At 44.1% G+C, this 22,090-nt stretch overlaps 1 protein-coding gene across 4 annotated transcripts in view; it reads left to right on the top strand.

Moving 5' to 3' along the window:
• dcc (DCC netrin 1 receptor) overlaps positions 1-22,090 on the top strand; it is a 389,213-nt gene that overhangs the window by 138,730 nt on the left and 228,393 nt on the right. For all 4 annotated transcript variants that reach the window (XM_085168991.1, XM_085168990.1, XM_085168994.1 and 1 more), the window contains exon 4: positions 13,048-13,198. In XM_085168991.1, coding sequence (XP_085025117.1) covers positions 13,048-13,198 — 151 coding nt within the window. The remainder of the gene's footprint in view (positions 1-13,047; positions 13,199-22,090) is intronic.

The following is a 22,090-nucleotide window of genomic DNA, read 5'->3' as shown; positions in this document are numbered from 1 at the left end:
GTTACTGTATGTTTGCATGGAATATGGAGGAAAATTACATTGCAAACACCCATAAAAACATGGTGTGTTAGAAGGTATGGATTGAAGTTGTCAGTGGACCTCTTTTGGCTTAGAGCTTGGTAAGATTCACGTTGGCCTTTTTACATGTTTTTATTGAACTAAATTGAATCAGCATGGATGACCATTCCAAATCAACCAAATAAATTGAGAAGGTAAAAGAAGAGGTCACAACTCTCATAAACAGGTTGTGACCTCTTTGGAACACATTTTTAATTTTTACCTTTCCTTTCTGTTTTGCGCCCTCTGTCTCTAGACACATGGATATATGTTTGATTTTGTAGTCAGTTCCAGTTTTATTTTGTTGGTCACTTTCCTTTGGCACATTTTTAACCTTTTAACTATACACAACATGCCAACCTGTCATCTTGGTATCCCCCACTGATGAACAGTAAATTTACAGTCAGCAGCTAATTAGCCTAGCTTAGCATGTATTGTCGATCAAAGAATAAAAATAAGAAACTGTTGTGCTACAGGGGTACAATGTGCCACAGAGTTTCAAAGCCAGGATTACTTAATTGTCCCTCTCTCTGCCAACCTGTTCTAAAGAAAAACTGCAGGTATCTCAGTGATACAGTGAGATTCCTTTTGAAGTCAATGCCATGACCTAACGGTAATTCTGAGACCAGTTAAACGTCCTCAAAGATAAAGTAAAAAAATAAAACAACAAACTTTTGTCATCATATTTAAACAAAACAAGAAACTTTCAGAATTCAGGTACAGTGGGGCAAAAAAGTATTTAGTCAGCCACCGATTGTGCAAGTTCCCCCACTTAAAATGATGACAGAGGTCATCATTTGGCTGTCACTTGGTGTTCGCTCGCTCTGTGGTATAGTATCGCTTCCTGTTCCTGCTCAAACACAGTGGTGTTTCTGAGTAGCTTATTTGCTTAGCAGTTTAATTAACAACTTTTAAATACATTCTTTTTTCACAGTATAATCTTCACGTGCTTCATCCGAAGCACACTTTCTCTGTACTCACTACCTAATTTATAGCCAAAGTATTCACTCACTGTCTCTGTACTGTTTCGCTAGCTTAGCTCGTAGCCGACCCGTTAGCACCATGGCTACTTCACCTGTCCCTTCTGCACTTTCTTGCTCATTGTGTCAGATGTTTAGTTACTCCTCGGCCTCCTTTAGCAGTAATGATATCTGTAACAAATGTAGCATATTTGCAGCTCTGGAGGCCAGGATTACTGATCTGGAGACTCGGCTTTGCACCCTGCTCTCACCCTTAGCTAGCCAGGCCCCTGTAGCTGGTGCAGCCGAAGATAGCGTAGGCCCCGCTAGCTGTTTCCCGGCAGACCCCAAGCAGCTGGGGAAAGATGGCTGGGTAACGGTGAGGAGGAAGCGTAGTCCTAAACAGAAGCCCCAGGTACACCACCAACCCGTTCATGTGTCTAACCGTTTTTCCCCACTCGGTGACACACCCGCTGGGGGTCAAACTCTGGTAATTGGTGATTCTGTTCTCAGACATGTGAAGCTAGAGACACCGGCAACCATAGTCAATTGTCTTCCAGGGGCCAGAGCAGGCGACATTGAAGGAAATTTAAAACTGCTGGCTAAGGGTAAACGTAAATTCAATAAAATCATAATTCACGTCGGCAGTAATGACACCCGGTTACGCCAATCGGAGGTCACTAAAATCAATATTGAATCGGTGTGCAACTTTGCCAAAACAATGTCGGACTCTGTAGTTTTCTCTGGTCCCCTCCCCAATCAGACCAGGAGTGACATGTTTAGCCGCATGTTCTCCTTAAATTGCTGGCTGTCTGAGTGGTGTCCCAGAAATGATGTGGGCTTCATAGATAATTGGCAAACCTTCTGGAGGAAACCTGGTCTTGTTAGGAGAGACAGCATCCATCCCACTTTGGATGGAGCAGCTCTCATTTCTAGAAATATGGACAAATTTATTAAACCCCTCAAAACATGACTATCCAGAGTTGGGACCAGGAAGCAGAGTTGCAGTCTTACACGCCTCTCTGCAGCTTCTCTCCTCCTGCTACCCCCCCAAAAACCCATCTCCATAGAGACTGTGTCTGCTTCCAAAAAGACAAAAAACAAACTAAAAACCAGCAACAAACAACTTAAACATTTACAAAGAAAGAACAATACAGTATCCACATCTGAACCAAAGAGTAAAACAGTGAAATGTGGATTATTAAATATTAGGTCTCTCTCCTCCAAGTCTCTGTTAGTACATGACTTAATAATTGATCAACAAATTGATTTACTCTGCCTTACAGAAACCTGGTTGCAGCAGGATGATTATGTTAGTTTAAATGAATCAACACCCCCGAGTCATTCTAACTACCAGAAATCTCGAAGCACAGGTTGAGGGGGCGGTGTGGCAGCAATTTTTCACACCAGTCTATTAATTAATGAAAGACCAAGACAGACTTTTAATTCATTTTAAAGCCTGATGCTTAGCCTCGTCCACCCCAGCTGTGAAACTCAGAAACCAGTCTTACTTGTTATCATCTATCGTCCACCTGGGCCTTACACAGAGTTTCTGTCTGATTTCTCAGACTTTATATCTAATTTAGTTCTGAGCTCAGATAAAATAATTATTGTGGGTGATTTTAACATCCATGTTGATGCTAAAAATGACAGCCTCAACATGGCATTTAATCTGTTGTTAGACTCAATTGGTTTCTCTCAAAATGTAAAAGAACCCACCCACCACTTTAATCACACTCTAGATCTTGTTTTAACATATGGCATAGAAACTGAACATTTAACAGTGTTTCCTGAAAACCCTCTCCTGTCTGATCATTTCTTGATAACATTTACATTTACAATAATTGATTACGCAGCAGTGGAGAGTGGACTTTATCAAAGTAGATGTCTTTCTGAAAGCGCTGTAACTAAGTTTAAGAATATAATCCAGCCACTGTTATCATCGTCAATGCCCTGTACCAACACAGAGCAGAGCAGCTATCTGAACGCTACCCCAACAGAGGTCGATTATCTTGTTAATAATTTCACCTCCTCACTACGTACGACTCTGGATACTGTAGCTCCTGTGAAAACTAAGGTCTCTAATCAGAAGTACCTGACCCCGTGGTATAATTCTCAAACACGTACCCTAAAGCAGATGACTCGTAATCTGGAGAGGAAATGGCGTGTCACAAATTTAGAGGATCATCATTTAGCCTGGAGAAATAGTTTGTTGCTTTATAAGAAAGCCCTCCGCAAAGCCAGAACAGCTTACTACTCATCACTGATTGAAGAAAATAAGAACAACCCCAGGTTTCTCTTCAGCACTGTAGCCAGGCTGACAAAAAGTCAGAGCTCTTTTGAGCCAACCATCCCTTTAACGTTAACTAGTGATGACTTCATGAACTTCTTCACAAATAAAATTTTTATCATTAGAGAAAAAATTACCAATAATCATCCCACAGATGTAATATTATCTACAGCTACTCTTAGTTTCATTGATGTTAAGTTAGACTGTTTTTCTCCAATTGATCTTTCTGAGTTAACTTCAATAATTACTTCCTCCAAACCATCAACGTGTCTTTTAGACCCCATTCCTACAAAACTGCTCAAAGAAGTCCTGCCATTGATTAATTCTTCGATCTTATATATGATCAACCTATCTCTAATAATCGGCTATGTACCACAGGCCTTCAAGGTGGCTGCAGTTAAACCTTTACTCAAAAAGTCATCTCTAGACCCAGCAGTCTTAGCTAATTATAGGCCAATCTCCAACCTTCCTTTCATATCAAAAATCCTTGAAAGAGTAGTTGTCAAACAGCTAACAGATCATCTGCAGAGGAATGGTTTATTTGAAGAGTTTCAGTCAGGTTTCAGAGTTCATCACAGCACAGAAACAGCTTTATTGAAGGTTACAAATGATCTTCTTATGGCCTCTGACAGTGGACTCATCTCTGTGCTTGTCCTTCTTGACCTTAGTGCAGCATTCGATACTGTTGACCATAATATCCTATTAGAGCGATTAGAACATGCTGTAGGTATTACAGGTATTGCACTGCAGTGGTTTGTATCATATCTATCTAATAGACTCCAATTTGTGCATGTAAATGGAGAGTCCTCTTCACACACTGAGGTTAATTATGGAGTTCCACAGGGTTCAGTGCTAGGACCAATTCTGTTTACATTATACATGCTTCCCCTAGGCAGCATCATTAGAAGACATAGCATACATTTTCACTGCTATGCAGATGACACCCAGCTCTATCTGTCCATGAAGCCAGATAACACACACCAATTAGTTAAACTGCAGGAATGTCTTAAAGACATAAAGACTTGGATGGCCACTAACTTTCTGCTTCTTAACTCAGATAAAACTGAGGTCATTGTACTCAGCGCTGAAAAGCTTAGAAATATGGTATCTAACCAGATTCTTACTCTGGATGGCATTACCTTGGCCTCCAGTAACACTGTGAGGAACCTTGGAGTCATTTTTGACCAGGATATGTCCTTCAACGCACATATTAAACAAATATGTAAGACTGCGTTCTTCCATTTGCGCAACATCTCTAAAATTAGAAATATCCTGTCTCAGAGTGACGCTGAAAAACTAGTTCATGCATTTATTACTTCCAGGCTGGACTACTGCAATTCATTATTATCAGGATGTCCAAAAAACTCACTGAAAAGCCTTCAGTTAATCCAAAATGCTGCAGCAAGAGTACTGACAGGGACTAGAAAGAGAGAGCATATTTCTCCTGTTTTGGCTTCCCTTCACTGGCTTCCTGTTAAATCCAGAATTGAATTCAAAATCCTGCTCCTCACATACAAGGTCTTAAATAATCAGGCCCCATCTTATCTTAATGACCTTGTAGTACCATATCACCCTATTAGAGCACTTCGCTCTCGCTCTGCAGGCCTACTTGTTGTTCCTAGAGTATTTAAAAGTAGAATGGGAGGGAGAGCCTTCAGTTTTCAGGCCCCTCTTCTGTGGAACCAGCTTCCAGTTTGGATTCGGGAGACAGACACTATCTCTACTTTTAAGATTAGGCTTAAAACTTTCCTTTTTGCTAAAGCACATAGTTAGGGCTGGACCAGGTGACCCTGAATCCTCCCTTAGTTATGCTGCAATAGATGTAGGCTGCCGGGGGATTCCCATGATGCATTGAGTTTTTCCTTTCCAGTCACCTTTCTCACTCACTATGTGTTAACAGACCTCTCTGTATTGAATCGTATCTGTTATTAATCTCTGTCTCTCTTCCACAGCATGTCTTTTATCCTGTCTTCCTTCTCTCACCCCAACCGGTCGCAGCAGATGGCCGCCCCTCCCTGAGCCTGGTTCTGCCGGAGGTTTCTTCCTGTTAAAAGGGAGTTTTTCCTTCCCACTGTCGCCAAAGTGCTTGCTCATAGGGGGTCATATGATTGTTGGGCTTTTCTCTGTATCTATGAAGCGCCTTGAGGCGACATTTGTTGTGATTTGGCGCTATATAAATAAAATTGAATTGAATTGAAGGTCAGTAATTTGCACCAGAGGTACACTTCAACTGTGAGAGACAGAATGTGAAAAAAAAATCCATGAATTCACATGGTAGGATTTGTAAAGCATTTATTCGTAAATCAGGGTGGAAAATAAGTATTTGGTCAATAACAAAAATACAACTCAATACTTTGTAACATAACCTTTGTTGGCAATAACAGAGGTCAAACGTTTACTCTAGGTCTTTACCAGGTTTGCACACACAGTAGCTGGTATTTTGGCCCATTCCTCCATGCAGATCTTCTCAAGAGCAGTGATGTTTTGGGGCTGTCGCCGAGCAACACGGACTTTCAACTCCCGCCACAGATTTTCTATGGGGTTGAGGTCTGGAGACTGGCTAGGCCACTCCAGGACTTTCAAATGCTTCTTACGGAGCCACTCCTTTGTTGCCCGGGCGGTGTGTTTTGGATCATTGTCATGTTGGAAGACCCAGCCTCGTTTCATCTTCAAAGTTCTCACTGATGGAAGGAGGTTTTGGCTCAAAATCTCACGATACTTGGCCCCATTCATTCTGTCCTTAACACGGATCAGTCATCCTGTCCCCTTGGCAGAAAAACAGCCCCATAGCATGATGTTTCCACCCCCATGCTTCACAGTGGGTATGGTGTTCTTGGGATGCAACTCAGTATTCTTCTTCCTCCAAACACGACGAGTTGAGTTTATACCAAAAAGTTCTACTTTGGTTTCATCTGACCACACGACATTCTCCCAATCCTCTGCTGTATCATCCATGTGCTCTCTGGCAAACTTCAGACGGGCCTGGACATGCACTGGCTTCAGCAGCGGAACACGTCTGGCACTGCGGGATTTGATTCCCTGCCGTTGTAGTGTGTTACTGATGGTGACCTTTGTTACTTTGGTCCTAGCTCTCTGCAGGTCATTCGCCAGGTCCCCCCGTGTGGTTCTGGGATCTTTGCTCACCGTTCTCATGATCATTTTGACCCCACGGGATGAGATCTTGCGTGGAGCCCCAGATCGAGGGAGATTATCAGTGGTCTTGTATGTCTTCCATTTTCTGATGATTGCTCCCACAGTTGATTTTTTCACACCAAGCTGCTTGCCTATTGTAGATTCACTCTTCCCAGTCTGGTGCAGGTCTACAATTCTTTTCCTGGTGTCCTTCGAAAGCTCTTTGGTCTTGGCCATGGCGGAGTTTGGAGTCTGACTGGTTGAGGCTGTGGACAGGTGTCTTTTATACAGATGATGAGGTCAAACAGGTGCCATTCATACAGGTAACGAGTGGGGGACAGAAAAGCTTCTTACAGAAGACGTTACAGGTCTGTGAGAGCCAGGGATTTTCCTTGTTTGAGGTGACCAAATACTTATTTTCCACCCTGATTTACGAATAAATTCTTTACAAATCCTACCATGTGAATTCATGGATTTTTTTTTCACATTCTGTCTCTCACAGTTGAAGTGTACCTCTGGTGCAAATTACTGACCTCTGTCATCATTTTAAGTGGGGGAACTTGCACAATCGGTGGCTGACTAAATACTTTTTTGCCCCACTGTATTTGCCACCTTGGGATGAGAACATATTCTATGAACCCCTTCCAACATGATTCTAATATAAAAGTAGGTGGACAAAGCCCACAATAGACTCTTAGGAAAATATGTTTTTCAAAATAAAACACCTTCTGCTGGACAGGTACCCTCTAAGATACGATCATTATGCGATCATATCCTTGATGGCAAGGATTTGTGCCCGTGTTGTTTCTACCAGCTTTGAATTGATGACAATTTTGCACCTTAACACAGCACAGAGCTCTTAAAAGTTTCATTTGCTGTCTAGTGTCACTGACCACTCAAAGGTTTTATCAGACTCACATCTGCGCCTACAGTCAATTTAGAATCTTTTAACCTGTCATTTAGGTTAATTTAATCAATTAACCTAAATGACAGGTGCCACATGGGAGGAACCTGGAGAAAGCCAACCAGTAAGATTCAAATCCCAAATCTGTGACATGGAAGCACTATTCTCTGCAGCTCTGCGTTGATATAAGAAACAGCATAAATATGCCTTTTTTTACTGCTGAGGAACATATGCAAGCCATGAAAGATTAAATAGTTACACATAATTACCTTGTGGCTCAATATGCAGTTAGCCTCATGGGGTGCATCCATTCAGACTGTACCTCTGTGGTGTTATAGAAATTTAAAACAAATGATCTACACATGTCGTCTTTGTGAGGTTTAAATTTGCCTTTGCAAAGGGGTCAAAACAATAATACAGAACGCAACAGCAATTTGCATCACTTTTAAGAAACAACAACAACAACAAGTGTAGACAAGCAACATTTTCTAATTACCACTGTCCACAGAATACATTCAGAAAATTCCACATAAGATAACTTACAGTAAAGTCCAGTACATCTAGTATTAAAACATTACATAAAGACAAAACATGATACTATGGATCCTCCCATTGAGCCAGGCCAGCTTTTCAATTTTCCGTGACACAGGACAAAAAAATACGTTTCTGAGAGTCGTTTTCAAACTCTGTCTCTCAGACTCCACTGCAGCAAGAAAACACTTGGAAATTCAAGTATGGAAATTTCTTACAGGAAGCCTACCTTAATTTGCTAAACTCAAACTGCTGGTGCTTTATTTTACCTTCAGATGAACCCGAGTTACGAAAGGACAGAAGAACAGAAGGCAGGATCGCAGCGAGCCAAAAATGTCCTCTTACATCCTCCTGTGAGATACACTAAAGGTTAAAAATTAAGCCTGGAAGTCCCGATGAACAAAAATAAATTCAGCAGGTTAAATCCTATCAGAATCCAGACAGGACCGGGATTAATCCACTTACCATGGAAATAGGATTTGTTCGGAAACAGTGAACAAAGTAGTGCCTTGATTTTGATCTCTTACCACATTTACTGACCCTAAAAACTTACCTGTTTAGGGTCAGGCTGTGTTCATATTTATCACTTTAAAGATGAGATTTTCTAGTTTCTGAAACTATGCATATTTTGTTCTTGGCTAAATCCTAACCATACACTTAAGTGGTTGGTTGGTGATGTGGCTGAAACCTTTGTTATAACTCAGTGCACAATCACAAGTGGGTAGGAGGAGTACCGAAAGCTACCGACTACACCAAACTGGGAAAATCCACACAGTCCCAGATTTTTCTGGTTTGTGAATTAAAAGTCCTCCTTAAATGCAAATAAACACATAAAAATAAAAGGATTATATATATTAAATTTACTTTTCTAAAAGTCTGTGATTTATTACCTTTATTAGTTTGGTGCAGCATAAAAACTAAAGAAGAAACAAGGCTGTGAGACGAGAACATGGTAATAACATGATGTGAGAACACGCCTCTTGGCCTGTTGGGTACAAATAATAACTCTGAGTGTGTTTGTGCAGTGAACTGAGCTGAAGGTCTGGGAAAAGGATGACTTTTAGTTTCGAAAACGCATTAAAGGGACAGTTTATCTTTGTTTCAACATTTCAGAGGAGAACAGCGCTGAATATATTTGCCGTCGTTCCTCAAAGGTGTTGTGTGTCTTTGTCTGCATGCAGCGAATAGCTCGTGACTGCACGTGTGTCCTCCTCGTTGTGATGCGAGGTGTGTCAGTGTTTCATCTGATTTGCTGACAGCCTCCTTGGGCGACGTGCCTGTGAAAATATTAAAGGATCAACGCTTATGCTCAGTGATTATCTCCGTGATCCCTCGCTCTTTACTCGCCTCTGCGACCAGCACACACAAAAAGAAAATCTGCTGCGTGGACGTTTCTCCCGCTGCTTCTTCTTTTCTTTGCTCGTGTTCACCGCACGGTTTTCTGCTGATGATGCTTGTTTTACGTTTCCGATTCTTTTGTTTTCTTTTGTTGTTTTTTTTCAAAATCATGAAGTTGCACAGCTTTACATCTTAGTTATTATCCATGTGTATACTTTTGAACCTCACAGATGGGATCCTAGTGCAGGGAACACTTGCTGAATTAAATATGTAAATATGTAAACGGGTAGACAAACGGGCAGTTTGTTGTGTTACTTAAACTGTTATTGAGGCAGTTTTTGTATCAGCTGAATCTGGGTTCAGGTCAGGTCAGGTCAGTCACCTCAAGGTGCTTTGTATTGTAAGGTAAATACCCTGTATTATTCTAAAGAAGCACACAGTGTATAAATTATGTAATTCTGTATGTAAAACTGTATTTTCATAAGTTTTACACCATTTCCGACTCATAAAGACCTCCCTCATGGCTGTTCATGCTACACTAAAGTAAATAAGAAACAGGTGAACAATTAAATTACACAAAGTTCCTGTTTTTCACTAACTACAATAGAAATGTGGGATTCACATTAACACAATCCACTAATAAACAAAAGTTTTCAGTTTTAGAACGGGACAGGAGAGTCTGCACAATGAGCTGACGGCATGTTTTCTGTCTTTTTATACATTTCTTACAATAGAAGAGTCATGCTGACAGATGAACAGATTTACTTCAGAAGTTTTTTTTTTTTAATTTTGACATTAAATGTGTAATTTAACTTCTATACATTGACATAAAGGGCAGTTCCACTGGTTTGGCGCTCTTAAGATCAAAGTGACATCCCTGCTCTTGGTGATACTTGGAAGGAAAAGCAGCCTTTTTAACAGGCTGGTTGGGTATTGAGGGCAATGAGAAAAGAAAGGCTGATTTTAGTGAATTTAAAAATATGGTGGTACTTGGTGCCAGGTGAGCACCATCAACCATCTCTGACGAATGTTTCCAGGGCACCTTATTTAGACTTTAAGGCAGTTCTGGAAGTAAGAGATCTGACCTACAAGCAAAATGTACCAAAGAAAGGGTCTTAATTATTAAATGAATTTAAGCTGTAGATACGGTATAGTTTATAAAGTCAAGCTAGAATGAGCTGTAATCTGCAAAGGGTCACACAAGTTTGAAAAACTTGTGAATCTTAGAAAATTCATGCTCTGATCGCCTTAATTCACTTTCACGAGGAAACGGCTCGACTGTTTCTTATTTCACGACGAGCAGCAGATGTGAAATAACTTCATGCCTATTCAAAGATAAGGAGTAAAAGATGATTACAAAATATTTCACGTTAGAGGTGCATATTGGTGTGTGTCAGTGCCACTGGCGGATGATGGTGATTATGATAATGATGTAACTTCCTGTCTACTAAAGGAAATAGTCTGGTTCTGGGTCTAGTCACTCTGAGTCAGATTTTCTTTCACCCTGAGGGGTTGCCTGAGGATGAACACAAGCCTGACCCAGTATAGATGTCATGTGTGTACGTGTGTGTGTGTGTGTTCCTTCAGGCCCTTAGGTTTTCTTAGATGAAAGCTTGTGTTTGATATCAGACCACTAAACGCCTTTGCCAGTGGATGAAACACAACGTGACTTCTTCTGGTTTGTCCATCAAAGGAGCACATTCACACTGTTTTCTTGGAGATGTATCTGGGTTTCAAATCAGCTTGGTGGAAAACTGCATGAGCTCATCAAGGTTAGGCTTCAAAGAGAGAAATGTCAATGTGGAAGCAGAATTAGGTGAGAAACGAGAGATGATTTCTCATAACACATTCAATCTTTTTCATCTAAATTGTTGATTTTTTCCACTAAACTAAATGATCTTGTACAGACTTTCTGCATACAGATGCTTACCTGACAGTTATTTACAAGCTTTTTTTTTTTTTTTTTTTTTAAATTAAGCCTAGTCTCATAGCATAAACTAAAAGATTTTAGGAAACCTTGTATGTTTTAAGGAATCCCTTGCAGGGACTTATCACCGTGGAAAGCAAGAAAAAAAAAACTTTTCAGATGATTCAGATGTCTTTGAAGAAACCATTTTATTGCATCAGCCTAACTGAGACCTTTTATATTTCCAACCAAGAACCATTTTCCTTTTTCTTGTGTTGTGTTTACAGGTAGGAATACAACCGAAAAAAGCTTTTTATTTAAGCTTGTTTTTTGTACCTCTCCATACAGATGCTAGGTGTATTCAACCTTGGAGAAATCCAATAGTTGCTTTCTAATTAGTGTCAGGTCCTCAGCTGAGATGTCATTCAAGGAACTCCTCCCAAGAGCAAAGAAAGAAACAAAAGCAGAACCTCTGACTTTAGCTTATGCTTTTTAGAGCTTACCTTTACTGACACATTTTTCTCAATAAGCTGGTTACTCATTGGCATGTAAATGATTACCGATTAGCTGTTCACATCTGTCCTCAGAACCAGCTAATCTTGCAGGACCAAGGACAGCAGTCACATCAATCAGCAATCTTATAAACATGAAAAACTTTCTAAATAATGCATCTATCATAGTTTAAAAAGCTCCAATGGTTTACATGCTAATACGATGAAAATGAGGGCATTTGTTTCATTGCCAGGGCAGCATGTTGGTTAGCACTGTTGCCTTGCAGCAAGAAGGTCCTGAGTTCAATTCCACCATCACGTCGGGGTCTTTCTGTGTGGAATTTGCATGTTCTCCCCGTGTTTGCGCGGGTTCTCTCCGGGTACTCTGGCTTCATCCCACAATCCAAAGACATGCAGTTAGTGGGGATAGGTTAATTGGAAACTCTAAATTGCCCATAGCTGTACGGCAGACTGGCAACCTGTCAAGGGTCTACCCTGCCTCTCACTCTAAGACAGCTGTGATAGGCTCCAGCCCCTCCACCCCGTGACTCTGAAAAGAAAAGCAGAAGAGAGGGGATAGATTATTTTATTTCCTGCCCACTTATGGAAGCCAATAATTCACCCTTTTCTGGTTCAACACAACCACCCATGATCCATCCATGCACAAAATTACTGTAAGGAAATTATTTACCCAGTTTTGTGCAGAATCCTCCTTCACTACCTTTGTGAAAAAATAGAACACAATGAATGCTAAAAATGCTCTTTTGGCTGACTGGTTAACAAGCAGGTGGTTGCTATTGTTTTCACACGGCATCCTTATAAAATGACACGTGGCCAAATTGTGTGTGTCTTAGAATGTATTAGACTATGTTTGACCTTTACCCTCTCTTTTTCTCCTTTTCTTTTTTTTATTATTATCTCTTTTATTGGGACAGCTGTTGAACATAACAGTAGTTTCCTTTTTACACTTTCTTTGCTGTCACATTTTAACTTATAATTGAAAAATAAAGAAGACCGAAAAAGAAGAGAAAAGAAAAGAAGAAGAAAAAAAAATAGGGTTAGGAGGCAGCAGGGTAGGTAGGTTTACGTAGTACTCAGGGTTGTAACATCATATACAAAATCACACCTCATGTGATTATGACTATGTTATGCTTAACATAGTCTGTCCATTTAGACCATATTCCGTAGAAGGTATCCCTCTGAAGTTTAAGAGAAAATGACACTTTTTCCATCGTATAGCTCTCTTGTACAGAATGTATCCAGTCTTCTATCATTGGTGGGTCAGGTTTAAGCCATCTTCTCGTAAGAGGCTTTTTACTTGCGGCCAGAAGGATATACAGGAGTCTTCTGTCGTTGGAATTCAGTTTATCCACTGGTACATTGCACAAAAATATGGTTTCAAAGGTTGAAGGAAAAACAACTTATCTTTTCTCTTTCAGAACCTGGGGTCAGCAGGAACCTCCAGTTCCTTCAGAGCCCGACCCGAGTAACAGCTCTGCTGGGATCGGATGCGGTGCTTGAGTGTTCAGCCTCTGGTTACCCGACTCCGAGCATCCAGTGGAGGAGAGGAGAGGAACTGATTCAGAGCTGGTCTGTCTGCTTTACTGTGTTAATCCATGTTTAAACCACCAACATCACACATCTGATTTTACCCACACTGATCCCAGTATGGCCCAGTGATTGCTATGCCCTGGTGGTAAATGTTTGAATGATTTTGCGCATTCATAGCATTATATTTTTTCATTGCTTTGCGGAAAAGAGTTATTACAACATATTAGCGAGTCACTAATACACTGAATTACCTTTTTTTAGTATGACCAATAGACATGCTGTAGTAAAACTAGAGTTTTGGACTTTTTATGTAAAAATAAATAACCTGAAACAACCTTTTGTAAACAACCTGTGGGGCAGTCTTCACTGACCCTACTTGCCCAACTTGGCTCCTAGAAATTTCACCAAACAAATTGGAAGAGATAACAGTAAGAACAAGAAGAAGTTTTATTTATATTCATATTCCTTAATTCTTCTTCTTCACCCACTCTTTGTCTCATCTCTGTGTGTGTAGTCAGTCCTTGTCTCTGTTTTGGTTTACCTTTGGTCTGTGTCTAGTTTGTAGTAGCATGCCTAACTTTTACTCAGCACAATTATAGGAACCCATATGAGCAAGCACTTTGGTGACAATGGGGAGGAAAAGCTTTTAAAAGGAAGAAACCTCCAGAATAACCACACTCAGGCCATCTACCACAACCGGTTTGGGTGGGGGGGAGGAGGACAGGACCAAGACATGCTTTGGAAGTGAGCCAGAGATTAATGATGACTAATCATTAAATGCAGAGTGGTGTATAGACAATAGAATAGGGTTTTATTGTCATTGTACAACAAAAATTTGGGTGTTCCACACAAACGGTCCAGGAATAAATATAAATATTAAGACAGCAAGAATAAATAACAGACCAGGAGAGTACATACAAGCAAGAGGAATATATACAAAACAGGAAGAAGACACACAATGTAAAAGGCACATTAGAGGACACGTCGCAAAGTGCTTGAAAGTAGTGCAAAGGGTTTGGTCTGAGTACAGTCTGTGTGCGAGTGGTCTGAGTGATGAGGGTTGCTCAGACCATGGCTCATGGCTTGGTGGGGTTTGTTTGTTTGCTGTCCTGGCCAAGAGGATGAATGAAGCTGTTTGTGAGTCTGATCGTGTGGGACCTGGTCGACCTGAGTCGGTCCAGAGGGCATTGGGTCAAACCGGGGAGGGGGGCGGCAATTGGTCACCTGTGATGGCCTTGATTTTTCTGAGACAGGAGGATCTGACAATGGCATCCAGGGATGGCAGTCAATGATTTTTTTGGCAGTATTAATTTCCCTCTGCACAGCCTTCCTTTTCTCAGTAGCGTACCTGCGTACCAAACACCCAGGCAGTAGGAGAGCTTACTGTCCACTGAGGAGAGGTAGAAGGCCTGGAGCAGCTTGCCATGCATTCATGTGTGGCTGGCAGTTTGCAGATGGAGATGGAAACTGAACTCGAACAGCTTATATTGCTGGAGCTTCAGAAAACCAAAATGCACAATCACAGAAACTGCAGACTAACACAGACATGAGGCGAAACAAAAATGGAACAGAGGAACAATGAGGACGTAAATACAGATGAGAGGATAGGAAACGGGTGGAGACACAGCTGCAACAAATCCAACTAATGAAAGAGGGGAAGCAAAACTGAACAAACACACATGGGATGAGGAACTGTCAAAATAAAACCGGAAGTGACATGCACACTGAGACAGACATGAGCTCTACATTAGGACAGCGAATAATCAGACATGAAAGCACACAACAGACAGAAGAGACAAAACACAGACTGGACACAAAAAAGGGAACAGGCATGAAAGCAAGCAATAACCAAAAGCTAGAACACAAGTAACTAAAACTCAGAGGCTCTTAAAAACTGAACACAACCATCTCTTTATTCCAGAGGATAAGAAAAGTCCAAACCAACTCAAAAACCATGACACAGCTTCTCGTGCAGGTTAGGTATTGCTGGGCCTTCTTTACTAGGGTGATGATGTTGTGGCTCCAGGTGAGGTGTATGGAGAACATATAGTGAATGAAAAAGGTGAGTGAAGATGCCCCCAGTAGTTTAGAGCTATTGCCGCATAACTAAGGGAGGATTCAGAGTCACCTGGTTCATATAGCCCTAACAATATGCTTTATCAAAAAGGAAAGTTTTAAGCCTTATCTTAAAAGTAGAGAGGGTGACGTTTCCCCAAATCCAAACAGGAAGCTTGTTCCACAGAAGAGAAACATGAAAGCTGAAGGATCTGCCTCCCATTGTATTTTTAACAGTGTTGGGTAAGTTACTTTAAAATAGTAACTTAGTTACATTACTAGTTACTTCTATCAAAAGTAACTCAGTTACTTCAAGTTACTCGTTACTTTCAAAGTAACGAGTTACTAGGGAAAGTAACTTTGGTTTTACTCAGAATTCTCTTGTTAATGTGTTGCTTCCATAACTTTGCCAGTCTTCTAGCTTGCTTACTTGCCACAAGTGCACTGTGCCACCTACCAATAGAAAGGAAAAGTTAATGTGCATATTTCCACGAGAGAAATCCCACGCCTGGACCGTCATTGACTGCTGCCATGATTCTAGCCTACGTCACAGCGTCATGTGCGCCTTTTACATCCAACACAAAAACTGCAATCGTGGTGCTTTGATTGTACTTAGAACTCGGAAATTCTGCCTTCTGAATAGGAAGATGTAGGTAACACCACACTGCAGATGAGCTGCATACAGGGCTGGACTGGGACAAAAAATTGGCCCGGGCATTTTGACTAGAGACCGGCCCACCATTATAGGAAAAATCATAAAGCCTTTGAATGAAAACAAACGCTGTTGTGACAGTGATGTACACTGTCTTGATGGTATATATGCATCAATCTATCAATCATTGTTGTAAGATTCAGATAATTATTTTTTAAAAGCAAGACATTTTAAATGAGAATAAGAAAGAAAAGTATTTCTTTGTGCCCCCCTCTCCCTGTTAATGCCCTACCTGGCCCCCCTGGCAAAACTTTGCTAGATCCGCACCTGCACAGTAACCAGCTGTCAGCTACAGTGGGGCAAAAAAGTATTTAGTCAGCCACCGATTGTGCAAGTTCCCCCACTTAAAATGATGACAGAGGTCAGTAATTTGCACCAGAGGTACACTTCAACTGTGAGAGACAGAATGTGAAAAAAAAATCCATGAATTCACATGGTAGGATTTGTAAAGAATTTATTCGTAAATCAGGGTGGAAAATAAGTATTTGGTCACCTCAAACAAGGAAAATCCCTGGCTCTCACAGACCTGTAACGTCTTCTGTAAGAAGCTTTTCTGTCCCCCACTCGTTACCTGTATGAATGGCACCTGTTTGACCTCATCATCTGTATAAAAGACACCTGTCCACAGCCTCAACCAGTCAGACTCCAAACTCCGCCATGGCCAAGACCAAAGAGCTTTCGAAGGACACCAGGAAAAGAATTGTAGACCTGCACCAGACTGGGAAGAGTGAATCTACAATAGGCAAGCAGCTTGGTGTGAAAAAATCAACTGTGGGAGCAATCATCAGAAAATGGAAGACATACAAGACCACTGATAATCTCCCTCGATCTGGGGCTCCACGCAAGATCTCATCCCGTGAGGTCAAAATGATCATGAGAACGGTGAGCAAAGATCCCAGAACCACACGGGGGGACCTGGTGAATGACCTGCAGAGAGCTGGGACCAAAGTAACAAAGGTCACCATCAGTAACACACTACAACGGCAGGGAATCAAATCCCGCAGTGCCAGACGTGTTCCGCTGCTGAAGCCAGTGCATGTCCAGGCCCGTCTGAAGTTTGCCAGAGAGCACATGGATGATACAGCAGAGGATTGGGAGAATGTCATGTGGTCAGATGAAACCAAAGTAGAACTTTTTGGTATAAACTCAACTCGTCGCGTTTGGAGGAAGAAGAATACTGAGTTGCATCCCAAGAACACCATACCTACTGTGAAGCATGGGGGTGGAAACATCATGCTATGGGGCTGTTTTTCTGCCAAGGGGACAGGACGACTGATCCGTGTTAAGGACAGAATGAATGGGGCCAAGTATCGTGAGATTTTGAGCCAAAACCTCCTTCCATCAGTGAGAACTTTGAAGATGAAATGAGGCTGGGTCTTCCAACATGACAATGATCCAAAACACACCGCCCGGGCAACAAAGGAGTGGCTCCGTAAGAAGCATTTGAAAGTCCTGGAGTGGCCTAGCCAGTCTCCAGACCTCAACCCCATAGAAAATCTGTGGCGGGAGTTGAAAGTCCGTGTTGCTCGGCGACAGCCCCAAAACATCACTGCTCTTGAGAAGATCTGCATGGAGGAATGGGCCAAAATACCAGCTACTGTGTGTGCAAACCTGGTAAAGACCTATAGTAAACGTTTGACCTCTGTTATTGCCAACAAAGGTTATGTTACAAAGTATTGAGTTGTATTTTTGTTATTGACCAAATACTTATTTTCCACCCTGATTTACGAATAAATTCTTTACAAATCCTACCATGTGAATTCATGGATTTTTTTTTTCACATTCTGTCTCTCACAGTTGAAGTGTACCTCTGGTGCAAATTACTGACCTCTGTCATCATTTTAAGTGGGGGAACTTGCACAATCGGTGGCTGACTAAATACTTTTTTGCCCCACTGTACCTAAAAAAGGATCCTGGGGTTATCTGTCTCTCAGAAACAGTTCATAACTTCCCTTCAACTCATTCATGTCACCTAAAAGGTAAACCTGTTTCTCCTGTTCAGCTCTGATGATTCAGTAAGGACATCTCCTGGTTTCATGTTTCCCTCTCACCAGATAACCAAACAGACATCATGACCAGTAGCTTTTTTGCAGCTGTGGCTCCAGCAAACATCAGCTGATAGTAGAAATTAATATTAAATAAATTCTAACAACAGCTGATCAAGCTTAAACGTGCTGCTGTTGTTTAACGTGACATCCGCTGGTTTCCTCTTTCTGGCGCAAAGTGGGCAATAAACAAACAAGAGAGCCAATCAGCTGATCATTGATCAGTTTCCATGATTGAAGTAGAAACAGGAGAGGGAGGGAGAGAGAATGAAAGAAGAAGAGGCAGCTGTGCAGCAAAGACACAGAATAACTCCAGCTTTGTGCCTTTTTCATTGTAGCTGAATTACGGGACAAACTGTTCCTTTTCACCTCAATAAGAAACGCGTAATATTTTCTCTGAATACCAGACGGGACGGTTGGCAACTCTAATAACTTATGAACAAAATAAAGTTCAACATCATTAACATCATAGCACCCACCCAGCTGTATAGAAACTCCGTCATGCTAGCTAGTACGCAGTACGGAAAAAGTCAGAATAACGAAAATAAACTCCACCTAAACTTGGTTTATATCTGACCCAGATAGCCTGCAGGTCATAACTTCTTACCTGAAGTTCGGTTCACACTTGGACCGGCGGCCGCCTCGGGTCTCTTTTCCTTCTGCGTCCCCTTTCCCTCCCCACCTGCTGCCTCCACCACTTGCTAATGTTACTGAATCTGTGGAAGCTCCGCGATAGCCACCACACGAAGTAACGAGTAACGAGCCTATCTAAATCCCAGTAACGACTAACGCGTTCCTGATTTTGGCATAATAACTACTTACCGTGCTCGTTACCACAATAATAACGTAGTTACTGTAATGCGTTACTTAATAACGCGTTAGTCCCAACACGGATTTTTAAATACTATAGGAACCACAAACAAGCCCGCAGTCTGTTGGGGTTTTATAGGTAGTATGAAATCTTAAAGATAGGATGGAGGCTGATTATTTAAGAACTTGGATGTGATGAAAAGGATATAAATGATCTTAGTTTTGTAATGTTTGGTTATCATCATTTGTGGTCCCCATCATGTTTCTCTTTCTCGCTGTCTCTGTGGTTGTCTGGTCCTGTTTGTCACGGCTGGGGCGGCAGTCGTGTGGAGGTGAGGAAGGAGGATCCAAAAGCAGACAGTGGCGGAGGTGCAAGTGGGTTTTATTTACAGTGCACAAATAACCAAGGTGTGGGCAGAACTGAACATAAACCTAAACTGGAAAAGCTAATACAAAAGGAGGACATGGAGCGAAGGGCAGAGAGACGCGGAGCAGATACACAAATGAACACAGACGACGCGACGAGAAACACAGGCAGACACCAACTATAAATACACACACCAGGTAATCAGGAAATGGCACACAGGAGGGCAACACAGCTGGGAGGAATCAGGGCTTGACGGGACAGGGGAAATGTAAACTGAACATACTCACATCAGACAGAGACCTTCACAATAAAACAGGAAACTCAGACACGAGGAACCAAACAAGACACAGAACTAAACAGACAGCTTCACAAACAGGCGGGGTGACACGATAGACAGACAGAGACACAGACGCAGACTCAAAGGCAGACCGAATATAACACATAGAACTCAAACAGTAATAATCAACAACCTCATAATAAACTAGAAAATGATAATAAACTGAAAGCGCTGGGTCACCGACCCAGGACCATGACAGTACCCCCCCCTCAAGGGCTGGCTCCAGACAGCCCAGCAGAAACACAAAAACCGACCAAAACAAAACAGAAAACAACCCGACCAGGGCGGGCGGAGGGGGTCCAGGACGGAGGGACAGAGACCAAAAGGCCCAGATGGCCAAGTGTAGGGGGCCGACAGCGCAGGAGGCCAAAACAGTTCAGTTCCGGAGGCCGACCATGCGAATGGCAGTGGCAGTGGGGCAGGTCCGGAGGCCGGCCACGCAGACGGCGACGGCGGCGAGGAAGCAGTTCTGGGGGCCGACCGTGCGGATGGCGACGGCGGCGAGGAAGCAGTTCTGGGGGCCGACCGTGTGGACGGCGACGGCGGCGAGGAAGCAGTTCTGGGGGCCGACTGTGCGGACGGCGACGGCGGCGGGAATGCACGTCCGGGGGCCGGCCACAGTGACAAAGCTGCCGACCGTGCGGACGGTGACGGCGGCGTGAAAGCAAGTCCGGGGGCCGGCCACGGTGACGAAGATGCCCAACATGCGGCCTGGCAGATGACCGACGGTGTTGAGGCGGCAGTTGGGGACCTGAAGGCTGCGTGGCCTTCGCAGCACCAGACGAGACGGAAGCTGAGGCAGAGGCTGGACCAGACGAGACGGAAGCTGAAGCAGAGGCTGGACCAGGCGACAGCGTGGGTGGAGACACTGACGCTGGACCAGGCGACGGCGTGGGTGGAGACACTGACGCTGGACCAGGCGACGGCGTGGGTGGAGACCCTGACGCTGGACCAGGCGACGGCGTGGGTGGAGACCCTGACGCTGGACCAGGCGACGGCGTGGGTGGAGCTGAGACCGGACCAGACAAAGGCGAAGGCGGACCAGGACCAGACGAAGGCAGAGCAGGACCAGGACCTGGACCAGACGAAGGCGGAGCTGGAGCTGGACCAAACGAAGGCGGAGCTGGACCAGACGAAGGCGGAGCTGGACCAGGACCAGACGAAGACAAAGACGGAGCTGGACCAGGACCAGACGAAGCAGATGAGGCAGAGGCCGGACCAGGCGACGGCGAAGTTGATGGTGGTGAAGCCAGACCAGGCGACGGCGAAGTTGATGGTGGTGAAGCCGGACCAGGCGACGGCGAAGTTGATGGTGGTGAAGCCGGACCAGGCGACGGCGTGGATGATGGTGGTGGAGACTCCGAGGCTGCAGCTGGCGTGGGTGGAGACTCCGAGGCTGCAGCTGGCGGCAGCGTGGAAGCCGGAGACGGAGGCGCTGCAGCAGGCGGCGGCGTGGATGCGGCCGCTGGTGGAGCAGCTGGTGGCTGGACGGGCTCCTCGGGCCCCCCAGCTGGCGAAGCAGGAGGCCGGACGGGCTCCTCGGGCCCCCCAGCTGGCGAAGCAGGAGGCCGGACGGGCTCCTCGGGCCCTCCAGCTGGCGAAGCAGGAAGCTGGCTAGGTTCTCCTGAACCTCCAGCTGACGAGTCTTGGGGCTGGACGGGCTCCTCGGGCCCTCCAGCTGACGAGTCTTGGGACTGGACGGGCTCCTCGGGCCCTCCAGCTGACGAGTCTTGGGGCTGGACGGGCTCCTCGGGCCCCCCAGCGAAAACAGTCTCAGAACCAGTGGGCACTGGAGCCCCTGGCACACACAGGACAGAACCAGCAGGTGCGGGGACCCCTGGCAGGGACAGAACAGAACCAGCAGGTGCGGAGACCTCTGGCAGGGACAGAACAGAACCAGCAGGTGCGGGGACCTCTGGCGGGCGCAGAACAGAACCAGCAGGTGCGGGGACCTCTGGCGGGCACAGAACAGAACCAGCAGGTGCGGGGACCTCTGGCGGGCACAGAACAGAACCAGCAGGTGCGGGGACCTCTGGCAGAGACGGAACAGAACCAGCAGGTGCGGAGACCTCTGGCAGAGACAGAACAGAACCAGCAGGCACACAGGCCTCTGGCGGGCACAGAACAGAACCAGTAGGTGCGGGGACCTCTGGCGGGCACAGAACAGACTGCAGCTGCGCGGAGCACCGACCCTGCTCAGGCAGCGACAGCCGGGTGCAGTCCTCAGCTGGGTTCTTAGCCTCCAGGGGTCCAGAGTCTGCTGGGGGCCGAAACCCAGCCTCTGGGGAGGCCCTGGGGCGAATAACAGTCTCTAGATTAGCCAGTTTCTGAGAAACTAGAGTGGTTTTATTGGGTTTGTCTCTCCGCTTAAAATGGGTGCTAGGAACGGGATTCAAAATGGGTGGCACAGACACAGCCTCCAGTATGGAGGGAGCGGGTGACCGGGCTAATGGAATAGATGCAGGCTGGGCTAATGAACTGGCTAAAGGCTGATGTACTGTTTGAGGTGAGACTGGAGTTGGTAGTGGAGTGGATGAAACCCAGTCAGTTACTGTTTTGGATGTTTTGAAAATGCCAACTTGTGAGAGGTCAGTTACCACGAAGG

This window comes from Neolamprologus multifasciatus, chromosome 7 (assembly GCF_963576455.1).
Source record: "Neolamprologus multifasciatus chromosome 7, fNeoMul1.2, whole genome shotgun sequence".
Taxonomy (NCBI): Eukaryota; Metazoa; Chordata; class Actinopteri; order Cichliformes; family Cichlidae; genus Neolamprologus; species Neolamprologus multifasciatus.
The sequence above is the reverse complement of the archived record's forward strand: the minus strand, read 5'-3'. Positions and strand labels throughout refer to the sequence as shown.